The sequence below is a fragment of the Moschus berezovskii genome, chromosome 2 (assembly GCF_049115385.1).
Source record: "Moschus berezovskii isolate FMDL1 chromosome 2, NW_MosBer_1.0, whole genome shotgun sequence".
NCBI classification, from domain to species: domain Eukaryota; kingdom Metazoa; phylum Chordata; class Mammalia; order Artiodactyla; family Moschidae; genus Moschus; species Moschus berezovskii.
The window spans coordinates 65,729,782-65,757,626 of record NC_142461.1 but is presented as its reverse complement, the minus strand read 5'-3'; the positions used below and the strand labels follow the sequence as shown (position 1 = coordinate 65,757,626).

The 27,845-nt window shown below is 40.9% G+C and overlaps 1 protein-coding gene across 1 annotated transcript in view; it reads left to right on the top strand.

Annotated features, from left to right (window-relative positions):
• CFAP221 (cilia and flagella associated protein 221) overlaps nucleotides 1–27,845 on the top strand; it is a 123,136-nt gene that overhangs the window by 32,406 nt on the left and 62,885 nt on the right. The window contains exons 7-12 of the mRNA XM_055398550.2: nucleotides 8,086–8,189; nucleotides 12,833–12,992; nucleotides 18,583–18,703; nucleotides 18,787–18,898; nucleotides 19,095–19,203; nucleotides 23,228–23,315. Of these exons, the coding sequence (XP_055254525.2) occupies nucleotides 8,086–8,189; nucleotides 12,833–12,992; nucleotides 18,583–18,703; nucleotides 18,787–18,898; nucleotides 19,095–19,203; nucleotides 23,228–23,315 (694 nt within the window). The remainder of the gene's footprint in view (nucleotides 1–8,085; nucleotides 8,190–12,832; nucleotides 12,993–18,582; nucleotides 18,704–18,786; nucleotides 18,899–19,094; nucleotides 19,204–23,227; nucleotides 23,316–27,845) is intronic.

Sequence of the window (27,845 nt, the reverse complement as noted above, 5' to 3'; positions counted from 1 at the left end):
AATTTTACCAGTGGGGAGAACTAAGTAAGGTTGGGGAAGAAATTGAATTAAGGGCAAGAGAGGAACTTGACAGTCACACCAGCAAGAGAAAAAGCATCAGACCTCCCTGACTCCTTGCCTCCTTCTTGGTCTTTGCCTCTAATATTGGTCTATGTGTGTGTGTGTGCTTAGTCACTTCAGTCATGTCCAACTCTTTGCAACCCCATGGACTGTAGTCCACCAGCCTCCTCTGTCCATGGGATTCTCCAGGCAAGAATACTGGAGTGGGTTGTCATTCCCTCCTCCAGGGGATCTTCCCCACCCAGGGTTTGAACCCATGTCGCTTACGTCTCTTGCATTGGCAAGTGGATTTTTTACCACCAGCACCGCCTGGGAAGCCCAGTATTGGTCTAAGCTGAGTCTAAGGTAAGGATGGTGTGTAATTCTGTAAAAGCAAAAGCAAAAAAAAATTAGATGCCTGTTAAGTGATCATTTCTTTATGTAAATTTGTGTTTGTCCTTATTTGACTATATCATTAAAGATCCTGGGTCCACTGTGCTTCTGGTTTGAGGCCCCACCAGTCCCAGTTAATTATGTCTTTGAAAGTGAGATAAGCAGCATATGAAAGTTCACAGGAACATAAATTATCTGAGATGCAAGGGCATACTTTGAAATAGGAAACATAATTTACTCTGCATTCTTCATGTCTTTTCAAGTTGTGGCACATTCATCTGGGGATCTGGCTTATCGAGAAACTAATCGTTTTGTCTGATTTTGTTGTATTTTTGTTGGTTATCTTCTGAATACAACAATTTACACCTCAGGCTTGAAGGAAACTAACTGGCCAGTCCCCAGACACCCCCCACCCCTTTCTCTCTACATGCATGCCAGGACTTGAGGGAAGGTTGGTAACATTTGAGAAAAAGTCCTGGGACTTTATAAGCCTTTCTTGATGATGGACTGATTGAAGAACTTGCCTTTCAAAAAGCTCAGCAAATAAAGCCCAGAGGGATCAGTTTTGAAGAGAAAATCAATGGGGAAGAAGCTGTAGGTGTGAACAGTGAGATGTCTTAGTTTTTTGTGGTTGTTAGAGACCGAGGAGAGGGACATAGCGTGACAGTTAAGAGCTTGGGGTCCTGGGGTCCTGACTTTCATTCCCACCTCAGTCAGTCAGTCGTGACCCCATGGACTGCAGCATGTCAGGCTTCTCTTCCATCACCAACTCCAGGAGCTTGCTCAAACTCATGTCCACTGCATCAGTGATGCCATCCAACCATCTCCTCCTCTGTCATCCCCTTCTCCTCCTGCCTTCAGTCTTTCCCAGCATCAGGGTCTTTCCTGATGAGTCAGTTCTTCACATCAGGTGGCCAAAGTATTGGAGTTTCAGCTTCAGCATCAGTCCTTCCAATGAACACCCAGGACTGATCTCCTTTAGAATGGACTGGTTGGATCTCCTTGCAGTCCAAGGGACTCTCAAGAATCTTCCCCAACACGACAGTTCAAAAGCGTCAGTTCTTTGGTGCTCAGCTTTCTTTATAGTCCAACTCTCACATCCATACATAGCTACTGGAAAAACCATAACTTTGACTAGACAGACCTTTGTTGGCAAAGTGATGTCTCTTCTTTTGAATATGCTGTCTAGGTTGGTCATAGCTTTTCTTCCAAGGAGAAAGTGTCTTTTCATTTCATGGCTGCGGTCACCATCTACAGTGCTTTTGGAGCCCAAGAAAATAAAGTATGTCACTGTTTCTATTGTTTCCCCATCTATTTGCCATGAAGTGATGGGACTGGATTTCCATGATCTTGGTTTTCTGAATGTCGAGTTTTAATCTGATTTTTTCACTTTCCTCTTTCACTCTCCTCAAGAGGCTCTTTAGTTCTTCATTTACTGCCACTGGTGGTGTTATCTGCGTATCTGAGGTTATTACTATTTCTTCCAGCAGTTTTGATTCCAGCTTGTGCTTCATCCAGCTTGGCATTTCGCATGATGTACTCTGCATGTAAGTTAAATAAGCAGGGTGACAAATATACAGCCTTGACGTACTCCTTTCCTGATTTGGAACCAGTCTGTTGTTCCATGTCCCATTCTAACTGATGCTTCTTGACCTGCATACAGATTTCTCAGGAGGCAGGTAAGGTGGTCTGGTATTCTGATCTCTTTAAGAATTTTCCACAGTTTGTTGTGATACACATAGCCAAAGGATTTGGCAGAGTAAATAAAGCAGAAGTAGATGTTTTTCTGGAACTCTTTTGCTTTTTTGATGATCCAACAGATGTTGGCAATTTGATCTCTGTTTCCTTTGCCTTTTCGAAATCTAGCTTGAACATCTGGAAGTTCATGATTCACGTACTGTTGAAGCCTGGCTTAGAGAATTTTGAGCATTATTTTGCTAGCATGTGAGATGAGTGCAATTGTGTGGTAGTTTGAACATTCTTTAGCATCGCCTTTCTTTGGGACTGGAATGAAAACTGACCTTTTCCCGTCCTGTGGCCACTGCTGAATTTTCCAAATTTGCTGGTATAGTGTGTGCAGCACTTTAACAGCATCACCTTTTAGGATTTAAAATAGCTCAGCTGAAATTCCATCACCTCCACCAGCTTTTTCACCATGATCCTTTCTAAGGCCTACTTGACTTCTCATTCCAGGATGTCTGGCTCTAGGTGAGTGATCACACCATCATGATTATCTGGGTCATGAAGATCTTTTTTGTATAGTTCTTCTGTGTATTCTTGCCACCTCTTAATATCTTCTGCTTCTGTTAGGTCCACACCATTTCTGTCCTTTATCGAGCCCATCTTTGCATGAAATGTTCCCTTGGAATCTCTAATTTTCTTGAAGAGATCTCTTGTCTTTCCTATTCTATTGTTTTCCTCTATTTCTTTGCATTGATCACTGAGGAAGGCTTTCTTTTCTCTTCTTGCTTTTCTTTGGAACTCTGCATTCAAAAGGGAATATCTTTCCCTTTCTCAGCTATTTGTAAGTCCTCCTCAGACAACCATTTTGCATTTTTGCATTTCTTTTTCTTGGGGATGGTCTTGATCACTGCCTCCTATACAATGTTACAAACCTCTGTCCATAGTTCTTCAGGCACTCTATCAGATCTAATCCCTTGAATCTATTTGTCACTTTCACTGTATAATTGTAAGGGATTTGATTTAGATCATACCTGAATGGTCTAGTGGCTTTCCCTATTTTCTTCAATTTAAGTCTGAATTTGGCAATAAGGTGTTCATGATCTGAGCCACAGTCAGCTCCTGGTCTTGTTTTTGCTGACTGTATAGAGCTTCTCCATCTTTGGCTGCAAAGAATATAATCAGTCTGATTTCAGTGTTGACCATCTGATGATGTCCGTGTGTAGAGTCTTCTTTTGTGTTGTTGGAAGAGGGTGTTTGCTATGACCAGTGCATTCTCTTGGCAAAATTCTATTAGCCTTTTCCCTGATTCATTCTGTACTCCAAAGCTAAACTTGCCTGTTACTCCAGGTATCTCTTCACTTCCTACTTTTGCATTCCAGTCCCCTATAATGTAAAGGACATCTTTTTTGGGTGTTAATTCCAGAAGGTCTTGTAGGTCTTCATAGAACCGTTCAACTTCCACTTCTTCAGCATTAGTGGTTGGGGCATAGACTTGGATTACTGTGATATTAAATGGTTTGCCTTGGAAATAAACAGAGATCATTCTGTTGTTTTTGAGATTGCACCCAAGTACTGCATTTCTGACTTTTTGGTTGATGATGATGGCTACTCCATTTCTTCTAAGGGATTCTTGCCCACAGTAGTAGATATAATGGTCATCTGAGTTAAATTCATCCATTCCAGTCCATTTTAGTTCACTGATTCCTAAAATGTCTCACTCTTGCCATCTCCTGTTTGCCCACTTCCAATTTGCCTTGATTCATGGACCTAACATTCCAGGTTCCTATCCGATACTGTTCTTTACAGCATTGGACTTTTACTTACATCACCATTCACATCCACGACTGGGCGTTCTTTTTTTTTTTTCTGCTTTGACTCCATCTCTTCATTCTTTCTGGAGTTGTTTCTCCACTCTTCTCCAGTAGCATATTGGGTACCGACCTGGGGAGTTCATCTTTCAGTGTCCTATCTTTTTGCCTTTTCATACTGTTCATGGGGTTCTCAAGGCAAGAGTGCTGAAATGGTTTGCTATTCCCTTCTCCAGTGGACCACATTTTGTCAGAACTCTCCACCATGACCCTTCTGTCTTGGGTGACCCTACACTGCAAGGAGATCCATCCAGTCCATCCTAAAGGAAGCCAGTCCTGGGTGTTCATTGGAAGGACTGATGTTGAAGCTGAAACTCCAATACTTTGGCCACCTGATGCCAAGAGCTGACTCATTTGAAAAGACCCTGATGCTGGGAAAGATTGAGGGCAGGAGGAGACAGGGACGACAGAGAATGAGATGGCTGGATCACATCACCAACTCAAGGGACATCAGTTTGAGTGAACTCCGGGAGTTGGTGATGGACAGGGAGGCCTGGCGTGCCGTGATTCATGGGGTCGCAAAGAGTCGGACACGACTGAGCGACTGAACTGATCAGGAGTCAGCATCATCAACCTTCTGGTTCCAACCGGTCTGGAGTCTACATGCTTGTGGGTAGCATACCGGTAACTTCTCCCACCTGGTGGGAGTCTCAGTATCTACAAGACAGCTCAAAGGATGTGGCCCAGAATATTATCTATAGCCCTTGAGGAGAAACTGAAGGTCCTTGACTTTGTCTAATGGCTAAAGTATTAGAATTTTGTCTTGCCTGATGGCTTTCCTTTCTTTCTCCATTTTCTCATTCTCTGCTTAAATTGACTCTTTGGAACTCAGGAAAGGTCTAGGAGGCCACAGTTTTTCTGCAATGCAGAGGCAGGTAGAGGACATGGGGTCAGGGCGGGGAGTCAGTCTATTCCAGGAAGCCCCATACAGTCCCTCTTGGTGACATTATCAGTCAGCCTTCATTCTCCACAAAGGAGTCCGGTACTATTTATGTAAGATGGCTCACTCAGTCCACTCGCTAAACATGGAGTTTTTTTAATTAGAGAGGAAATTTGCTTTTATGTTATCCCCAATAAGTTGAGAAGATTATACATTCTCTCAAGAAATCGTGGATTACTCCTGACTAACACAATGTTAGATTTTAGGGTAAATGATGAAAATAACATCAGAGTAAAGTAGAAACAAATGTTATATAATTTACTGGAAATTAATGCAGTGTCTGGCCCTCTTCTCGCATTTATTTAGAAAAGGGACAAGAAAGAAATTTGCGTTTATATTATTTTATAATATTTACTTTCTGTGAGGGAAATTGGTATGCTTTTCTTCTCATAGGCACAGAGTTTGTACATGATCATAAGACTGGTATTTTAAAAGTTTGAGTTGGATTTTATTAAAAATAAGTCATAAGTCTTTTCAAGTGCTTAATATATTTTTATACATAGCCTTAGTATATTTGATTAAATGTTTAAATAATAAAGTAGCAGGGATAAAAGTTGTCATTACTTGAAGAGTATTAACTTCTATCTGCTTTAATTTTTTTAATATTATTTATTTATTTTTATTTTGTCTGTGCCTGGGCCCTTGCCACTGCATGCAGGCCCTCTGCTAATTGCAGAGAGCAGGGATGGGTGGTGGGGATGGGGAAGGCAGTCTCTTTTGTGGTATACGATCTCTTGGACACGAGGGCCTCAGCACCTACAGCATACAGACACAGCTGCCCCGTGGCATATGGAATCCTCCTGGACCAGGGATCAAACCTATGTCCCCTGCAGTGGCAGGTGAACTCCCAGTCACTAGTCCACCAGGAAAGTTCTGCTTTAATATTTTAATTGGCTACTTTCTATAAATCATATAAGAACTCTAATTCAGGCTCCTATTTGCATCTGAGGATTAACAGGCATAGGGTATGTTTATTTATTCATGTTTCTTCACTGTCAGTCACTTTTTATTGTATTTTAGCAATGGAATTTAGTTGAGAATTTTTAAGGTCCCCAGAATCTAACGGAATTCTGTTTCTTCACTTATGGAAAACTTCTAAATAACCTAAGCTTCCTATTTGCCAGAATTTCTCTTGACCCAAATTGATGTAGATCGCCCATGATGTATGGTGAAGGAAACCAGTCACATAATTTGATATTCGTGGTGTGAACAGCAACGATGAAAACCAAGTTCAGTTTTTCCACTGCCTACGTATTCCTGGCACTGCTGTGTCTCCTGAATCAGGCCACTTGGAATTTTGTGCCTGTAAGGAATTGTTTGTTTTTCCAACTGATTAATGCATCAGGAACTTGGCTTCATGTAATCATCATTAAACAAATACTCTGACACCTTTTCTATGGGAATTATCAGAGCTTTGAAGTTAGCTACAGATTGGGTAAATATAAAAAGCACTACCAGTTTTTGTTTGTTTTAGTTCAGGAAAATGCAAACATTCAACTTTTCGCAGAGGATCCCTGAGCAGCTGCTGGGGTAGTTCTGAGCAGACCCCTGGGGATACTGACTGGAGGCTCATACAGCCCAGGTGGCTTGTAAGTCACTGACCTAATCTTCAGGGACCAGGTTCAGGCAGTGTCATTCATCATCTTGAGAGACATGTAATTTGTAATGTTAGTTTTATCTACCCAGTGCTGTCAAATACCTGATGCTCAGTGGGACCTAAGTGTCTGTTAGGTTGAATTGCCTTGAAAAACGTAATGACTTTTAGGTACCCTATATTTCAGAATTAGAAAGCATATCATACAGTAAAGATGGATAAACTGATACTTCTAGTAGAGCCTGATTTAGGACAGAATTTATGAGTTGGTTAAAAAAATAAAAAAGCTATGAAGTATTCATCTCACTGTTGGCTGAAGTGATTACTCTGTATAATGGCCCTTATCTTGAATTTATATCAATGGATGTAATTGAAAATATTAATATTTAAAATTTACAAGTTAATAAGAGAATAGAACAATCCAGTAGAAAAAATGGGCAAAGAATACACACAGGCAATTCATAGAAGAGGAAATCCAATGGGTAAAATGAGTAGGGTCAACCTCAAAGAAATGAAAATAAAGTGACATACTATTTCACCCCCATCAAGTTGGAAGAAGTTATAATGTGTGAGAATCCTGTGTTGGTAATCAGATGCTGCTCATGGAAGGATAAATTGGTTCAAGTGCTTCAGAGGGCACTTAGGCCGTACCTAGCAAAGCTGATAGTTTCACTTTACTGCTAACCAGTAATTCCATTTCTCAGTCATAGCTAGAGCAGCCGTGGTCCGCATGCATAAGGAGTCCCCCAAAGGACTGTTATCACCACACTGAAGTAGTGCAAAGGCACAAGCAACCTATACACTTTTCAGCACAAGAGCAGAGAGAGAAAGATGATGTCGACAAACAACGAACTACTTATCCTTGGTTAAAACAAACAGAACTTAAATGAACCATGATGACACAGAACTTCATGTGTCATCATGGGTCAATCTCAAAAGCATAATGCTGGGCAAAACTAGCACGTTTTAGAACAGTATAACTGAAGACTAGTGATAAATAGGATATATTTTATGGGTACATATGTATGGAGTGATATTTCTGAAATCCATGGGAACGATGGTGAATACAGGTAGAGGTCACCCCTGTGGAGGCAAGAAGGAGCAGAGGACCAGGGAGAAGCAGACAGGGAGCCTCAACTGTTCTGCATGTTTTATATCTGTTAAAATAAGACATTGGTTTACCCAAAGCAGAAGATTTTATAGCGCTTGGTAGTGGATAAAGAGATCTTTCATTATTTTCAATATTTTCTTTACATTTGGAATATTTCCAAATAATGAATTTAAAGCCAAGTAAAAATACTCCTGGCATCATTTTTCAAACTGTATTTGAAATCTACTGTATCCCCAAAACTACTGCTGCAAAAGGGTCATTTCCCTTTGCCATCAGGAAAAGCTCAGGGCTCTCTGAGACGTGCCCCTGCATAGCATCCAGAGGGTGCTGTCGGCTAGCTGTCACCCGGGAATGAGTGTGTGGTTGTTTATTACATAACCTGAGTATTCTCTGATACCAAAAGAGTTAGTCATAAAGAAAAATAATATTTCACAGTTTTCTTCTTCTTTGTTTGCAGCAAAAGCTACGTGATTCCTTTGTGGTGCAGTTGCCCTGTGGATTTCGAGTTTCATGTCACTGTGGTTCATCCTCATCAGGCCTTTACCGTGGAGCCAACATCAGGTAACATTAATTCTCAAGTTGCCAATTTCCTGAGAGTTCTCAGATTGAAGATGACTTGGAAAGTAGGTCTCAAGTTCTGAATAAGAATAAGCCACATTTGAATGTGTTATTTTCAAATGTGTAACAGTAGCAGACTTTACATATCTGACAATGTAAATCAGAACTGGAAACTTGGGAGCAAACACAGTTTGGGATCATCTGTATCATGCAGATAATTTATAATTTATGTTCAGGTCGATTGCCCCCCAGGGTCAAAACTTGGAAATCAGGAGTTAATCCATTCTAATTCTAGTTTTGACTCCTGGTACTTACATGGTTTCATAGTCACCTTTAATTCAGGTTCAAATAAAATGGAAATATTATATCTACTCAAGCCTTCAGAATCTTAGTGAAGGGTCTAAGGAATTTGTTTCATATGTGGCATGGACCATCTGTCTTTGCACGCCCCAAAGGATGTAGATCCCAAAGATGCTCAGGACCTCTGAGAATGAAATCTCCATCTGAACTGACTTCTGATTCCCAGTTTCTCTCTTGATGTTTAGGTTTGGGATTTAAATATCCACCCACTGTGGCCTGCTGTGAATCCTAAAATAGCTTTGTTTTTGTTTTGTGTTTTTTCAGATTTATTGAGGTATAATTGACATGTATATGATATGGATATAATTTTATACATAAAATTATAAGCTTTTTAAGTATATAATGTGATGATTTGACGTGTGTACACATCATGAAAGGATTCTGTCATTGAGTTAATTAATATCCATCACCTCGCAGGGCTGCCTTTTTTATTGGTGAAACATTTAAGTTCTACTCTCTCAGCAAATTTCAAGTATAGTCACCTTGTTTTATGTTAAAGCCTCAGACCTTATTCATTCTATAATTGAAAGTTTGTACCCTTTTACCAACTTCCCCTTACCTCCCCCACCCCCAGCCCCTGGAAACCGTTTTTCAACTCTCTGTTTCTCAGAATTGGACTTTTTTCCTTCTGAATGTGTATGTAAATGATACCTTGCAGTCTCTGTCTTTGGCTTATTTTACTTAGCATAATGCCATCCAAGTTCATACATGTTGTCACAAATGGCAGGATTACCTTCTTCTTTAGCACTGAATAATATTGCATTATATGTATATATATGTATGTATATGCCACATCTTCTTTATCCTTTCATCTGTCAGTGGACACAGAGTATTTTCATTTCCTTGGATATCGTGAATAATGCTGCAGTGAACATGGGAGTACATCTGTCTCTTCAAAATAATGATTTCATTCCCTTTTCATATATACCCAGATGTGAGATTGCTGGATCATATGATAATTCCTTAGGGTTTGAGGAAACCTCTGTACTGTTTTCCATAGTGACTGCACCAGTTTGCATTTCCAGCACTGCACAAGTGTTCCCTTTCTTCTACCTTCTTTGCCAGGATTTGTTGTCTCTTTGATATTAGCCATTCTAACAGGTGTGAGATGATAATCTCATTTTATTTGCATTTTCCTGATGATTAGTGATGTTGAACATGTACCTGTTGGACATTTGTATATCTTCTTTGGAAAAGCGTCTGTTTGGGTTCTTTGCTCATTTGAAAAAGTTGGGTTATCTTGGTGTTTTGTTATTGAGTTATATGATATCCTTGTTTATCTTGGGTATTCATGCCTTATTGGATATGTGGTTTACAAATACTTCCTTCCATTCCATAGGTTGTCTTTTCATTTTGTTGATGTCTTCTTTTGTTGTGCAGAAGCTTTTGAACTTGGTGTAGTTTCATTTGTTTTTGCTTTTGGTATCAAATTCCCAAAATCATTGTCAAGACCAATGTCAAGGAGTTTTTTTCTTTGTTTTTATATAGGAATTATATTGTCAGTTCTTACATTCAAGTCTTTAATCCATTTTGAAATAATTTTTTTAATCTTTAAATTTTTTATTGAAATATAGTTGATACAGTGTTGTGTTAGTTTTAGGTGTACAGCAAAGTGACTCAGTTATATATATACAAAATATAGTCACTTTTGAGATTATTTTCCCTTCAGTTCAGTTCAATCGCTCAGTCATGCCCAACTCTTTGCAACCCCATGAATCACAGCACGCCAGGACTCCCTGTCCATCACCAACTCCGGGAGTTCACTCAAACTCACGTCCATCGAGTCAGTGATGCCATCCAGTCATCTCATCCTCTGTCATCCCCTTCTCCTCCTGCCCCCAATCCCTCCCAGCCTCAGAGTCTTTTCCAATGAGTCTGCTCTTCGCATGAGGTGGCCAAAGTATTGGAGTTTCAGCTTTAGCATCAGTCCTTCCAATGAACACCCAGGATTGATCTCCTTTAGAATGGACTGGCTGGATCTCCTTGCAGTCCAACGGACTCTCAAGAGTCTTCTCCAACACTACATAGATTGTTATTACAAGATATTGAGTAAAGTTCCCTATGCTATACAGTAAGTCTTTGTTGCTTATCCATTTTATGTACAGTAGAGTATATCTGTTAATCCCAAACTCCAAATTAATCCTCCCTCCTGAATTTTACTTTTGTATGTGGTGTAAGATAGTGGTTCAGTTTTATTCTGTAGCATGTGGCTGTTCAGTTCTCCCAACACTTTATTGAAAAGATTGTCCTTGCCCTTTTGTATATTCTAGGATCCTTTGTTGCCAATTAATTGACCATATATGCATGAGTTTATTCCTGGGCTTTCTTTTTATTGTGTCTATTTAGAATGATGGATGTTAATTAAACCTATTGTGGTGATTATTTCACAAATATGTAAGTCAAACCATCATGCTTCATACCTTAAATTTATACAGAGATGTATGTTGATTATTTCTCAATAAAACTGGAAAAAAATTTATTTTGAGGCGTTTTATTCTTTTTGTTGCTATTGTAAATGGAATTTTTTTTCCTTTCACTTTCTCATAGTTTGTTGTTGGTGTGTAGAAACACAACTGATTTTTCTATATTGATTTTGTATCCTGCAACTTTACTTTCATTAATTCTATTAATAGTGGGTGTTTTGGTGGAGTCTTTAGGGTTTTATGTATTTTTCTGAAGCACAGCGCTTAGGATCTGAGAAGATAAAAGAGCTCTGGGACTGGGTGTCTGCCTTAGGGGCTTGCAGCCTAGTTGGGAGACTGGTAAACTTTGCAGAGTGACAGTTCAGGTGGTACCTGAGGACCGCAGGGTATCGGTGAGGGAGGGTGGTGGAGGCTTCTGCAGATGGAGCATCAGCAATAGTTTCCTGTAACATGTGGGCTGACATAGGCTTTGAAGTTTTATTTATTGAGCTGGGAACACAGTAACAAGCAGGCAACTGCCTTTGTGAGATTTAACTAGGGGAGGCAGATGACAGAGAGGTGATTCTAGAAGATTGGAAGCTAAAGGAAGATCTGGAGGAAGGGTTTCTAGTCTGGGGAACCCCAAGTGCCAAGGCATGGGGTCCAGAGTGCCACTGTCTGCGGACTGAAGCAGCAGCCCCACGCCTCATCCAAGCCTCCGCTTTAGCATCTCCTCACCTGGGACCTGATGTTCACTATGTCCCAAATAGCTCCTTATGTTCCACTTGCTTCCCCATGGCCTACTCTATGTTCATGACATGACTTGAGAGTTTATATTCACTGGTTTATTTCTTTTTATTTGCCATCCTGGCCAGCATGTAAACTCTGTGAGCTCTGGGGCTTTGTGTGTGTGTGTGTGTTGGCTGCACCACATGGCATGTGTGATCTTAGTTCCCTGACTAGAGATAGATCCTGCACCCCTTGCATTAGCAGGCAGAGCCTTAATCACTGCATCACCAGGGAAGCCCCCTGGGACTTTGCTTTGTTTACTGTTGTTTCTCAAGTGCCTGGCACCTAGTAGGTGTTCAGTGAATGTCTGGATGGCTGAATGAAAGGGCCGTGGGGTTGGCATAGAGAGCAAGGCAGAGGGTGGTCCAAGATTCAGAGGGACCCTGGATGGGAAGGAGGGGGGTTGCCAGGCAAGGCCTCTGTGGGGACCAGAGGAGTCCACCTAGAGAGCAAACCAGAGAGCCTTCAGTGGAAGTCAGAAATGGTAGCCCTTCTCACACCTAGCATATTGATCCTTCTTTCCTCCTTGCCTTTTATTTTCCTTTCCATGTTTGTTGAGCACCTAATTGCATTCCAAGCCCTGTTGGCACCAGAGACACAAAGGAGAAATAAGCATCGTGTGACATTTGCCTTTGGAGAGAACAGTTGTCCATCCTGAAGATATAAAATGAGAGAATCAAATTACACAAAAATACAGGGAACCAAATTATTTGGACACAAACTTTTATGTGTGTTCCTTCATTTTCTTTGTGGCTCACAGCATGAACATTGATATCCGGGAATTATTAATAATAGCTTAAAGGTTATGGTTCTGGGAATTCACTTCTGACTCAGTAATGCTGACTCATAGTATATGTTTATATAACTGGCACAATCAAGTTATGAGTATAAAGGATTAAGGTAGTAGTTGGTAAATAAGATCAATGTGAACATGCAGAAGTTGATTCACGTGTATTTAATTAAAAGACTATACAATGATACCAGATATACTTGTGCTTCCCATGGGAAGAATACATATGTGTGTGAGAGTCAGCCTCTTTGCTTGGACTTGGCAGGAAGAAAAAGCATCACGTTTTCTCATGTCTTTCCTCCCAGGAATAATCCCGGCGAATGGGAAGATGAATGTGACGGTGAAGTTTACCCCGTTTCAGTATGGGATGGCACAGATAAAAGTGCAGCTGTGGGTTTCACAGTTCAACTCTCAACCGTACGAGTGTGTCTTCACCGGGACATGCTACCCCAACGTGGCTTTAAAGTACGGCTGCCTGGGGAGACTTCTTTTTATCCTCCAAACCCCAGTTCTTTCTTTCATCCATTCCGTTGTTTCTTTCTTGTAGCAGAATGCCATCAAAACCTTACTTAATATGCCTGGAACTAATATACAGTTACATGTCAATTGTATCTCAATTTTGAAACTTACTTAAATGGTGAACCTTCATAAAATACCCTTTAAAACATACCAGTGATGCAGGGAATATCTCTGTGCTTGTAGTAGTAATTGCTTCTGCCAAGAGAGAGAAGAGTTGACTGAGAAAAGCGATTTTGCAGAGGATACTTTCTTTCACTGATTGCTATCGGTGTGCTGTTTGAATTGTTGGCCACATGTGTGTATTAGTGTCTATTCAAAAATTCAAGTCATAAAGCCAGAACCACATAGGTATATTCAGAGTTTCGATATAATGTTATAATGAGCGGAGTGCCTGCCCTGTGCAGTGTCCACTGCAAAGCCCCACGGGAAATGGTCCACACTCTAAAGATGCTGAAGACAGAGGAGCCGAAATAAGTCAAGTATAACAAGTGCGTTTGACATAAAGCAGAAATGGGAACGTGCTGGGTGGGAGCTTTTCTTAAAGCACCCTCAGCATTCAAGTCAGAGTAAAGATGTGAAATGGGTTTAAGTTTTAAACCCATGGGTTTAACTATAAGCAGTCAGCCCTGAACTTCCATTTCCAGTGAATGTGAGCTTGTATTTTTATATCCAAATATATCTAGTTAATAATGTTTTCTAACTTGCATGATGTTTATAGAAGTGAAAAGGAAAAAATTTCACAGTATAAATCCTAATCTTGAAAAATCCTTACACATATTCTGAAAATGATGAAGGCAAAAGTTGTTTTTCCTCCTCTCCCCTTCACACATGCATTCACATCACACATTAGCATCGTTAGACATATTAAAAGTGGAGTAACAGCCTACTATCAAAATAAGAACTCCATGATTTATTATATATTTATATTATTATTTTCTTTCTCAGAAGCCAAAGCAGCTTGAGTCAACTGTAGAATATTAGTGTGACCTGCTGAACCCAAATCTTGCAAGTTCCTGTAGTAAAACTAAAGTAGTTCAGCCAATAAAGAGGTAACATTGGACATAAAAGAATAACAGTCCTCATTTTCCTGGTGTCAGTTAACTGACTGAGAAGAATGCTGTTTGCAGCTCACAACATGCACCACAACACACAAACGACCTCCTCAGAGGGTCACTTGAGCGGGACTTTGACGTGTCTACCCCTCCATAGACACGTTCCTAAGCACAGTGGCGCATTGCATGGCAGAAGCTCCAAGCAGGAACACATGCACACCTTTTCTAAACTATGTTTTGGTTTCCCATCTGGAGTTTAATATCTGATCTAGAACACTCTTGACGTTTTCAAGGACCATGTGTCAAGACCTGCCTGTCTCCCCAGGCTTCAGGTAGTGCTGGAACACAGATATTCCACCAGGAAGGGGAAAAATGATCCAGCTGCAGTGTTCTCTGAAGATTTCACAGGTGCTTTTTTTTGTTTCAGAGTTGGATGTGTGATGAACTCACATCCAATTGGCACTGCCATTTCCACATAACTCTTGGTTTCTTGCTTTCTCGTATCCCTTCATTTCCATCATCAACACTAGTAGTTAGACTTCTTAGAGACTGTTTTTTTTTCCTGATTGAAGTGTAATTGACTTAACACTGTTGTGTTAATTTCTGCTGTTCAGCAACGTGACTGTTATATACATGTATATGTATACATACATATATATATATATATTCTTATTCATATTCATATTCTTTTCCATATGGTTTATCACAGGATGTTGAATACAGTTCCCTGTGCTATACAGTAGGACCTTGTTGTTTACCCATCCTATATATAAAAGTTTGCATCTGTGAATCCCAAACTCCTAATACTTCTCTCCCCCATCCTTCTCCTCCTTGACAACCAGAATTCTGTTCTCTTTGCCTGTGAATCTATTTTGTAGATAAGTTCGTTTGTGTCATATTTTAGATTCCGTATATATAAGTGATATCTCATGGTATTTGTCTTTCTCTTTCTGACTTACTTTGCTTAGTATGGGAATCTCTAGGTCCATGCATGTTGTTGGGCATTATTTTGTTCATTTTATGGCTGAATAGTATTCCATTGTGTATATGTACCACATCTTCTTTGTCCATTCATCTGTTGATAGACATTTAGGTTGTTTCTGGCTATTGTCCTGGCTATTGTAAATGTGTTGCTATGAACATAGGGGTGCATGTATCTTTTGGAATTATGGTTTTCTCTGGATACATGCCCAGGATGCGGACTGCAGGATCAGATGGTAGCTCTAGTTTTAGTTTTTTAAGGAATCTCCATGCTGTTCTCCATAATAACTGCACCAACTTACGTTCCCATTAACAGTGTAGAAGGTTCCATCTCAAGGAGACTGGTTTTTTTTTAACATCCTCAAATATTCTGGGTTGTTTCCCAAATGTTTATGGCAGAGATGGTGTCAGAGCTCTGCTCTGTTGAAATGCAAGCACCAGGCCACAGGCCATCCCTAACCGAGCATCTCATCCTGGCACCTCACAGTGCATCCATCAGTATGCATCCCTTCTACCCAGGGACAGGTTCTCCCATGCCTGGGACCTTTCAGGACTCTCACACTGGCCTTATTGAATTTGGGATTACAGGCCTATAACCCGTGTTATGCAGGGCAGCCACATCAGTAGGTGCTCAGCCAAAGCAAATGGAGTGTCAGAATGCCTAAACAGCAGCAATTTCTCATCTTCTCTCCAAAATGTCACCAATAGGTGTCATCCCACAAAACTTGTGCTTGAGGAAATGCTTTCATGGGCAGCATTTATGAACATAACGTGGTTCTACTACCCCTCATGACAAATAAACAGCTTCTGCAGACATGGAAGCAGCCCTGTCTATACCTGGCCATGTTCAAAGCAGTTTCCATTTATAGAAAAGATCTCAAACATTACCCTGAATCACTTTTTTTTTTAATTGGAGGATAATTGCTTTACAATGCTGTGTTGCTTTCTGCTGTACAACAGCATGGATCAACCATAAATATACATATGTCGTCTCCCTCTTGAACCTTCCTGCCACCCCTACATCCCATCCCAACCCTCTCGGTTGTCACAGAGCACTGTGTTGAGCTCCCTGTGTTATACCGCAGCTTCACACTATTTTACATTTGGTATCTATTTTACATATGGTAATGTATATGTTTCAGTGCTACTCTCTCAATTCATCCCACCCTCTCCTTCCCCCACTGTAGCCACAAGTCTCTTCTCTATATCTGTGTCTATATTCCTGCCCTGAAAATAGGTTCATCAGTACTATTTTTCTAGGTTTCATATATATGCGTTTATATTCAATATTTGTTTTTCTCTTCCTGACTGACTTTACTCTGTATCCACCTCCCTAAAACTGACTCAAATTTGCTTCCTTTTATGGCTGAGTAATATTTCATTGTATATCGTACCACCATTTATCCATTCATCTGTTGGTGGACATCTAGGTTGCTGCCATGTCCTGGCTATTGTAAATAGTGCTACAATGAACATCGGGCTACGTGTGTCTTTTGAATTATGGTTTTCTCAGGGTATATGCCCAGTAGTGGGATTGCTGAGTCATATGGTAGATTTATTTCTAGTTTTTTTTAGGGAATCTCCATACTGTTCTTCAAAGTGGCTGTGTCAGTTTATATCCCTAGCAACAGTGCAAGAGTGTTCCCTTTTCTCCACACCCTGTCCAGTATTTATTGTTTGTCAGTTTTTTGATGATGGCCATTCTGACTAGTGTGAGATAATACCTCACTGTAGTTCTGAGTCACATTTCTCTAATAATGAGTGATGTTGAACATTTTTTTCATGTGTTTTTTGGCCATCTGTATATCTTCTTTGGAGCAAAGTCTGTTTAAGTCTTCTGCCCCTTTTTTAATTGAGTATATATATATATATTTAGAGAGAGAGAGAGAGTTGCATGAGCTGCAACAGCTTGTGTATTTTGGAGACTAATTCTTTGTCAGTTGCTTCATTTGCAATTATTTTCTCCCATTGTGAGTGTCATCTTTTCATCTTGTTTGTAGTTTCCTTTGCTATGCAAAAACTTTTAAGTTTAATTAGGTCCCATTTGTTTATTTTTCTTTTTATTTCCATTACTCTAGGAGGTGGGTCAAAGAGGATCTTGCTGTGATATATGTTAAAGAATGTTCTGCCTATATTTTCCTCTAAGAATTTTATAGTTGCTGGCTTTACCTTTACGTCTTTCATCCATTTTGAGTTTATTTTTGTGTATGGTGTTAGGAAGTGTTCTAATTTCATTCTTTTACATGTAGCTGTCCAGTTTTCCCAGCACCACTTATTGAAGACACTGTCTTTTCTCCATTGTATACTCTTGCCTCCTTTGTCAAAGATAAGGTGCTTATAGGTGTATAGGTTTATCTCTGGGCTTTCTATCTTATTCCATTGTTCTGTATTTCTATTTTAATGCCAGTACCATACTGTTTTGATGATTGTAGCTTTGTAGTATAGTCTGAAGTCAGGGAGTTTGATTCCTTCAACTCCATTTTTCTTTCTTAAGATTCCTTTGGCTATTTAGACTCTTTTGTGTTTCCATACAAACTGTGAAATTTTTTGTTTTAGTTCTGTGAAAAATGCCATTGGTAATTTGATAGGAATTGTATTGAATCTATAGATTGCTTTGCATAGTATAGTCATTTTTACAATATTATGAATCACTTTTTAAAAACATTTTGGTGCAAACAGTAGACATAATTATTCTTTTACACATAAATCAATGTAAGAGTGTTTTAAGTGTGGTAAATAAATTTAGCCGTGGAAAACCAACAGCCTAGGAATGAATTATGCTGGATGCCAGGAGCATTTTTCAGCATGTCCTGTTCTATGTTCTTTGAAAATGTAAGGACAATAGCCATTGCCCCACTGTTTATTTATGATTATGCTCTGGCATCCTGACCTTGTGTTTATTTTTATAAACCCCTGTTTTAGCACCCAAGTTGATTTTGAGTTTTGTTGTCATTTTTCAGTAGCTAAGTTGTCTGCAACTCTTTGTGACCCTATGGACTATAGCAAGCCAGGTTCCTCTATCCACCATTATCTCCCAGAGTTTGCTCAAATTCATGTCTATTGAATCAGTGATGCTACTAACCATCTCATCCTCTGATGCCCCCTTCCCTTGATGTCTTCATCTTTCCCAGCATCAGGGTCTTTTCCAGTGAGTTGGCTCTTCACATCAGGTGTGTCCAAAGCATTGGAGCTTCAACTTCAGCATCAGTCCTTCCAATGAATATTCAGGATTTATTTCCTTTAGGATTGACTGGTTTGATCTCCTTGCTGTCCAAAAGACTCTCAAGAGTCTTCTCCAGCACCACAGATTGAAAGCATCAATTCTTTGTTGATCAGCATTCTTTTTGGTCCAATTCTGACATCCATACATGACTGCTAAAAAAATCATAGTTTAGATATAGTGTTTAATGGACTATAAGTCATGATATTATTGGAAATAACTAAAATTAGGAGCCTTAAGTTGTTGCATTACATACTAATTTATTATCTGTTTTCAACTCTAGGTTGGAAGAATTTGAAAGAGTAAATACTCTTTCTAAGAAAGTAGTTGTTCCTCCAGAAAAGGCAGTGACACGTGTACCTTTTCCCCAGTTGCCAGCAAAGCCAAAGCCTCCAAAGATTAAGGTAAAGCGGGCATTATGGAAACCACAACAGAAGGAACAGCAGAGAGGCCAAACAGTGACTTTTCTCTCCTGATTTGGCCTCAGGAAATCGAATATCATAACTTGAGATTTCCAGTAGATTTATTGAATCCGTTTGCTGTGGCAACTGTTTTAAACCAAGAACCAGGAAAATTAAAGATTAAAGAACTGAGAGAAGGTAAGCAATGAATCCACCATAAATCAGCTCCGGGCAGAATCTAAAGGAGTTATTGCTTCTCATATTTACTGCTTATGAGCAGCAGCAACAAAACTCAGTTAGAGTCCTGTTACATTTTGCCATTAGAAATGTTTTTCTCCCGGCCAGTGATTCTGATTTGATTACTGGTGTAATCATTGTTTGCTCCTGCCCTCAGTTTTGGACCAAGGCACTGAGATTTCAAAAACAAGACAAATGAAAGAAGCGCTCTTTGAACAGAAAGTCAGACAGGACACTTGTGAAGAGATTGAAAATCACCTGAAGTGGTAAGTGTCCCACGATTATTTGCATCAAGTGATGGTGTTTTTGGTAAATGGCTTTTTATCCATGAGACACAATGAATGAATGAATGTAATAACTTTTTATGCCCTTTGAAACATTTGATTATTTTCTCCCCTTTAATGGACTTTGTTTTAGAGTAAGGTTTCTATCAGGAGTAAATCAATGTGACCACACCATGCTCTTTCTTAAGTGTGACCAGCACAGAACCAAAGTGCACCCCCCTCATGTCAGGACACCCCGTCCCTCGGGTGACTCAGGGACCCTGAATCTTGCCCGACTGTCTTTCACCCCACCGAAGCCCCTTGTGCCCTGGACTGTGAGCTCCCAGGGCCATCTGGGGAGCCTGGCAGTGCAGGTAGGGTGGGAGAGGCTCCTAGTGAAGGTTTTCAAATTCAGATGCAGGTTTTTACCAGACCACACAAGACATCTACATGTGCAGACTCAGCTGAAGTAACTGTGGAAACTCTAAAAATGAGTTCAAAAGAGACTCCTGGAAAGTTTGGGTAGGTGGCCATCCTGTCACGGCCCTGCTTCCTCATTGCCCAGACAGAGAACTCACTGTGTGCTCTGGGGCCAGCCCAGGTGTTCGCACCCTGCCACCTCTCATGAGAAACAACACCTGTGAGTTCACAGAATCTTGTGTGAGTCTGTACTCAGGGTCTGGCCTCAGTTGAATAAAGAGTATGCCAGGTTACCCAAGACCATTCGAGAAAAAAGTCTTTCCCTATTGTAAAAAAATAAAAGGACATGTTATCATTGTAAAGAACTTGAAAATGCTTTTTAAGTGTAGAAAAGGAAAAAGAATCACTATAATGCAGTGACCACTGTTAACCCTGGTGTTTTTCCTTCCTCCTGTGCTGCTTTGTAACAGGCTTGAAATCATATCCTAAATTCAATTTTGATCATGTATTATTCACTTACTATTTTCTCCCAACTTTTTGTTGAAAGATTGTAAACCATCCAGTGAGACCCACACACACTGATGTATGGTCATCAGTTGTTAGCACTGTGCCTCACACCAAGCGCAAATGCACACTCGTTCACACTCCCTTCATCTCCCTGAGCCATTTGGAAGTGAGTGCAGGTGCTGGTGACCATGAGGCCTCACCTCTAAAGGCTTTAGCTCCTAAGAACAAGGACATTCTCCAGCATCACCATAATTACTTCTAAGAAGTTTAACATTGATACAACATTAAATCATCAGCCTATATGCAGATTTACCCAGTTGTCCTCATAATGCTTCTATACCAGGGATGTTTCGGTTTTTGAAAAGGGGAACCCAAGTTCCAATCAAAGATCATATGGTTTGTATTTAGTTTTTGTGTCTCTTTCAGTTCAGTTCAGTTCAGTCGCTCAGTCATGTCTGACTCTCTGCTACCCCATGAATCACAGCATGCCAGGCCTCCCTGTCCATCACCAACTCCCGGAGTTCACCCAAACTCATGTCCATAGAGTCGATGATGCCATCCAGCCATCTCATTCTCTGTTGTCCCCTTCTCCTCCCACCCCCAACCTTTCCCAGCATGAGAATCTTTTCCAGTGAGTCAACTCGTCGCATGAGGTGGCCAAAGTATTGCAGTTTCAGCTTTAGTTTCCTTTAAAACAGTTCTCTATAACTTTTAAACAATTCTCCAGAACTTTTACTATATACTTTTTTTTTTTGGCACTCAGCCTGTGAGATCTTATTTCCCTGACCAGGGATTGAACTTGGGCCCTTGGCAGTGAAAGTGCCAGGACCTAACCACTGGACCACCAGGGAATTCCACTGCTATATACTTTGAACGTGTGTCAGACTCCATAATGGGTACATTACATACGATAAGTTGTTTTTTTAATTATTATTATTTGTTTTGGTCATTGCTGCATGCAGGTTTTCTCTAGTTGTGAACAGCAGGGCCTACTCTCTAGTTGTGGTGTGCTGGCTTCTCATTGCAGTGGCTTCTCTCATTGTGGAGCACAGGCTCCAGGTTCATGGGCTTCAGTAGTTGTTGTGGATGGGCTCAGTAGTTGTGGTTCATGGGCTCTAGAATGCTGGCTCAGTAGTTGTGGCGCACAAGCTTTGTTGTTCCACAGCATGTGGAACCTTCCCAGACCAGGGATTGAACTCATGTCCCCATATTGGCAAGTGGACTACTATCCACTGTAACACCAGGGAAGTCCCCCAGAGGTTTTTTTTAAAGTGGGATGAAATTCACATCACATGAAATGACCCATTCTCATCATTTTAATGTGTACAACCCCAGAAGTTCTTAGTATGTTCACAGTGTTGTACAACCATCAGTACTTAGTTCCAGAACTTTTACATCCCTGCCAAAAAGAATCCTGTAAGCATGAAGCAGTCATGCCCCCCATCCTCCTGTTTCCCCTGCCCCTGGCAACCACTCAACCACTGTTTGTCTCTGGTATTGCCCCTTCTGGACATTTCATATGAATGTAGTCATATAATATGTGACCTTTAGTAACTGGCTTCTTCACTGGGCTTCCCTGGTGGCTTAAACAGTAAAGAATCTGCCTGTAATGCAGGAGACCCAGATTCGAGACCTGGGTTGGAAAGATTCCCTAGAGGAGAGACTGGCTACCCACTCCAGTATTCTTGCCTGGAGAATTCCATGGACAGAGGAACCTGGCAAGCTATAGTCCAAACGGTCACAAAGAGTCGGACATGACTGAGCCACTAACACTTTCACTTTCTTCACTAAATATGGTTTCAAAGCTCATCCATGTCACAGCATCTATCAGTACTTCATTTATTTTTATGGGGAATAAGGTTTTGTTTTATCAACATTCTACACTGTGTTTATTCATCAGTTGGTGGACATTTGGGAGGTTTCCAGTTTGGGGCTATTTGAAATAATGCTGCTGTGAACATTTATATACAAGTTTTTGTGTGAACTTACCTTTTCAGTGCTCCTGGGTGTATACATAGGAGAGGAATTACTGGGTCTCAAGGCAATTCACGTATAACGTTTTGAGAACAGCGGCGGAGCCTGGTCGGCTGCCGTCTATGGGGTCGCACAGAGTTGGACACGACTGAAGTGACTTAGCAGCAGCAGCAAGCTGTGTTCTACATGACTACACCATTTTACATCCCAGTTTCTCCACATCCTTGGCAATTCCTGTTGTTTTCCTTTGTTATGACTGCTATCATCATCTTTGTCAATTATCATAGCCATCCAAGTAGGTATGGCATAGTCCATCACTATGGCTCTGATTTGCATTTTGACGCTTACTCCTTGGAAGGAAAGTTATGACCAACCTAGACAGCATATTAAAAAGCAGAGACATTACTTTGCCAACAAAGGTCCGTCTAGTCAAGGCTATGGTTTTTCCAGTGGTCACGTATGGATGTGAGAGTTGGGCTGTGAAGAAAGCTGATCGCCGAAGAATTGATGCTTTTGAACTGTGGTGCTGGAGAAGACTCTTGAGAGTCCCTTGTACTGCAAGGAGATCCAACCAGTCCATTCTAAAGGAGATCAGTCCTGGGTGTTCATTGGAAGGACTGATGCTAAAGCTGAAACTGCAATACTTTGGCCACCTCATGCGAAGGGTTGACTCTTTGGAAAAGACCCTGATGCTGGGAAGGATTGGGGGCAGGAGGAGAAAGGGACGACAGAGGATGAGATGGCTGGATGGCATCACCGATTCGATGGACATGAGTTTGGGTAAACTCTGGGAGTTGGTGATGGACAGGGAGGCCTGGCTTGCTGTGATTCATGGGGTCGCAAAGAGTCAGACACGACTAAGCGACTGAACTGAACTGAATGATGGATGACACTGAGAGTCCAGGTCTCTTTATTCATAAATATTTTAGCATGTGTCACTGGACGACGAGCATCCCTTTGGGGAGCGTGTTGTTCACCCTATTTGTGTTGCTGGTGTCTGCAACCTCTCTCTTTGGTGTGCTCTCCTGCATCAGCTGTGCAATTCAGCTGAGACGCTGCATCCTGAAACCGATTGTGGTATTCTGATGGGTTCTGGAAGTTGTTGTTTTTTTTTTTTTCTCCCCAGGCAGGTGCATCTCGGTAAGGATCTCGTGTCCTTTAAATTTAAAAAAGACATTTATGAGGAGCGGCAAAGAGTAAACAACAAATACAAGGTCAGGATTACTGCTAATCTGATATCATTTATTTCACTAAATATTTTGAACTCCTGCTATATGCAAGATGTCATAGCCAGAGGAAAAAAAATCTTACAGTTAAGTTGGGAAGGGAGGCTAATAACACACCCACCGTTAGCAATGAATCAAAACTGGCCATACCTGTCACTGGAAACATCCGCTAAGTAGTGTGGAGATTCAAGGGACAGCAAGAAAGGACTCATCTAACTGGAAAGCTTCCTAGGAGACTTGATACAGTTTTGAAAAATAGTAAATAAGAAACAGGCATCCAACTCAGAGGCTCCAATTCGGGCTGGAATGCTGGGCGTGATCTGCAGTGCATGGAGGTAAGAGACATCCAGAGACAGCAGCCAGGAGCCACACCAGAGCCAGGTCCAAACTAAAGCTGGAGGCCCAGGCCCACAGCAGGAAGCTGAGCAAAAGCAAGAGGGATGGAGGATTCAGACTGAGTGGGCATGAGAGCGCAGTGACACAGACACTCAGGGGTGGCGACTTCTTGCTCAAGGGAGATGGTCAGTAATGTTCACTTCTGAGATGTTCATCATAAATAAGTAGAGTCTGAATAAAGATACAAGAAGTCTCTCTCCTCTTTCTTCTAACAACATCTTTGCCAATCCCTTTTTAGAACTGCCTATTTTATTTGACTTGTGGTGGATGAGATTTAGGTCTCTCCCTACAAAATCTGTGTTTTGAACCTGAGATCCACAGTCTCGAACTCCACATGTGTTTGAGATCAGCTGTGTTCAGATAAGAGCTGGACAACTCACCACCTGCTGACAAACATAGATGTCTCTCATTTCTGTTTTGTTTTTTTTTTTTAGTTTAGTTTACTGAAGTATAGTTGATTTTGTTGAGGTTCAGTCATTCAGTCGGGTCTGACTCTTTGTGACCCCATGGACTGCAGCATGCCAGCAGGCTTCCCTATCCTTCACCATCTCCCAGAGTTTGCTGAAGCTCATGTCCATTGAATTGGTGATGCCATCCAACTGTCTCATTCTCTGTCACCCCTTCTCCGCCTGTGTTCAGTCTTTCCCAGCATCAGGGTCTTTTCTAATGAGTCAGCTCTTCACATCTGGTGGCCAAAGTGTTGGAGCTTCAACTTCAGCATTAGTCCTTCCAGTGGAATATGCATACTCCAGTGGAGTATGCAGGATTGATTTCCTTTAAGATTCACTGGCTTTATCTCCTGCTGTCCAAGGAACTCTCAAGAGTATTCTCCAACCCCACAGTTCAAAAATATTCATTCTTAAGCACTCAGCCTTTATTGGCAAACTCTCACATTTGTACATGACTACTGGAAAAACTATAGCTTTGAGTATACGAATCTTTGTTGGCCAAGTGATAGTTCTGCTTTTTAATACACTGTAGTGTTCTTGCCTGGAGAATCCCAGGGACGGTAGAGCCTGGTCGGCTGCCATCTACGGGGTCGCACAGAGTCGGACACGACTGAAGCGACTTAGCAGCAGCAGCAGCAGCAGCAGCAGGTTTGTATAGCTTTCCTTCCAAGGAGCAAGCATCTTTTAATTTCATTGTCCACAGTGATTTTGGAACCCAAGAAAATAAAGTCTGTCACTGTTTCCATTTTTTCCCCATCTATTTGCCATGAAATGATGGGACCAGATGCCATGATCTTTGTTTTCTGAATGTTGAGTTCTAAGCCAGCTTTCTCACTCTCCTCTTTCACCTTTAGCAAGAGGCTCCTCTTTGCTTTCTTGTATTAGGGTAGTGTTATCTGCATATTTGACATTGTTGATATTTCTACCTGCGGTCTTAATTCCAGCTTGTGCTTCATCCAGCCTGGCATTTCGCATGATGTACTCTGCATATAAGTTAAATAAAAAGGGTGACAATATACAGCCTTGACGTACTGCCTTCCCAATTTTGAACCAGTCCCTTGTTTCATATCTGGTTCTAACTGTTGCTTCTTGACCTGAATAGAGGTTTCTCAGGAGGCAGCTAAGGTGTTCTGGTATTCCCATCTTTTTAAGAATTTTTCTGTCTGAGGAGGCCTTACAAATAGCTGTGAAAAGAAGAGAAGCGAAAAACAAAGGAGAAAAGGAAAGATATAAGCATCTGAATGCAGAGTTCCAAAGAATAGCAACGAGAGATAAGAAAGCCTTCCTCAGCGATCAATGCAAAGAAACAGAAGAAAACAACAGAATAGGAAAAACAAGAGATCTCTTCAAGAAAATTAGAGATACCAAGGGAACATTTCATGCAAAGATGGGCTTGATAAAGGACAGAAATGGTATGGACCTAACAGAAGCAGAAGATATTAAGAAGAGGTGGCAAGAATACACGGAAGAACTGTACAAAAAAGATCTTCACGACCAAGATAATCACAATGGCGAGATCACTCACCTAGAGTCAGACATCTTGGAATGTGAAGTCAAGTGGGCCTTAGAAAGCATCACTACGAACAAAGCTAGTGGAGGTGATGGAATTCCAGTTGAGCTATTTCAAATCCTGAAAGATGATGCTGTGAAAGTGCTGCACTCAATATGCTAGCAGATTTGGAAAACTCAGCAGTGGCCACAGGACTGGAAGAGGTCAGTCTTCATTCCAATCCCAAAGAAAGGCAATGCCAAAGAATGCTCAAACTACCGCACAATTGCACTCATCTCACACGCTAGTAAAGTCATGCTCAAAATTCTCCAAGCCAGGCTTCAGCAATATGTAAACTGTGAACTTCCAGATGTTCAAGCAGGTTTTAGAAAAGGCAGAGGCACCAGAGATCAAATTGCTGACATCCGCTGGATCATGGAGAAAGCAAGAGAGTTTCAGAAAAGCATCTATTTCTGCTTCATTGACTATGCCAAAGCCTTTGACTGTGTGGATCACAGTAAAGTGTGGAAAATTCTGAAAGAGATGGGAATCCCAGACCACCTGACCTGCCTCTTGAGAAACCTGTATGCAGGTCAGGAATCAACAGTTAGAACTGGATATGGAACAACAGACTGGTTCCAAATAGGAAAAGGAGTACGTCAAGGTTGTATATTGTCACCCTGCTTATTTAGTTTTGTGATACACACAGTCAAAGACTTTAGCATAGTCAATGAAGCAGAAGTAGATGTTTTTCTGGAATTCTTTTGCTTTTTCTATGATCCAGTGGATGGTGGCAACTTGATCTCTGGCTCTTCTGCCTTTTCTAAGTCCAGCTTATACATTTGGAAGTTCCCAGTTCACATATTGTTGAAGCCTCACTAGCATGTGAAATGAGTACAACTGTGCAGTAGTTTGAACATTCTTTGGCATTTCCTTTCTTTGGGATCGGATTGAGAACCAACACTCAGTGGCCTCAGTTCTGTGGCCACTGCTGAGTTTTCCAAATTTGCTGGCATATTGAGTGCAGCACTTTAACAGCATCACCTTTTAGGATTTGAAATAGCTCAGCTGAAATTCCATCACTTGCACTAGCTTTGTCTGTAGTAATGGTTCCTTAGGCCCACTTGACTTCTTATTCCAGGTTTCAGGATATCTGCTTCTAGATGAGTGACCACACCATCATGGTTATCAAGGTCATTAAGACCTTTTTTGTACAGTTCTTCCATGTATTCTTGCCACCTCTTCTTAATATCTTTTGCTTCGGTTAGGTCCATATGTTTCTGTCCTTTACTGTGCCCATCCTAGCATGAAATATTCCCTTGGTATCTGTAATTTTCTTGAAGAGATCTCTAGTCTTTCTTATTCTGTTGTTTTCCTCATTTCTTTGCATCGTTCACTTCAGAAAGCTTTCTTATCTCTCCTTGCTATTCTTTGGAACTCTGCATTCAGATGGATATATCCTTCCTTTTCTCCTTTGCCTTCATTTCTCTTCTTTTCTCAGCTATTTGTAAGGCTCATATTAGTTTCAGGTATACAGTATAGTGATTCAGTTATATACACACACACGTATATTTATGTATATTCTTTTTCAGATTCTTTTCTCTTATACGTTATGACAAAATACTCTATAGCTTAAAATACAGTATAGCTCCCTGTGCCATCCAGTAGGTCCTCTTATTTCCAGATAAGGTGTTAATGTGATGGCTGGAATAGATTTCTTGAAGTTCAATCTTTATTTATTCATTTTTAATTTTTATTTTATATTGGAATAGTGCTTCTCTGATGGCTCAGTGGTAAAGAATCTCCCTGCCAATGTAGGAGATGCAGGTTCTGTCCCTGGGCCAGGAAGATCCTCTGGAAAAGGAAATGGCAACCCACTCCAGTATTCTTGCCTGGGAAATTCCATGGACAGAAGAGCTTGGCAGGCTGTAGTCCACTGGGGTTTCGAAGGAGTCAGACATAAGCTACCGACTAAACTACAGCAACATAGTTGATTAACAACGTTGTGTTAGTTTCAGGTGTGTGACACAGTGGTTCAGCTATCCTTGTTGTTCAGTTGCTCAGTTGTTCAGCCACCAAGTTGTGTCCAGCTCTTTCGGACTCTATAGACTGCAGCACACCAGACTCCCTTGTCCTTCACTAGCTCCCAGAGTTTGCTCAAATTCATGTCCATTGAATCAGTGA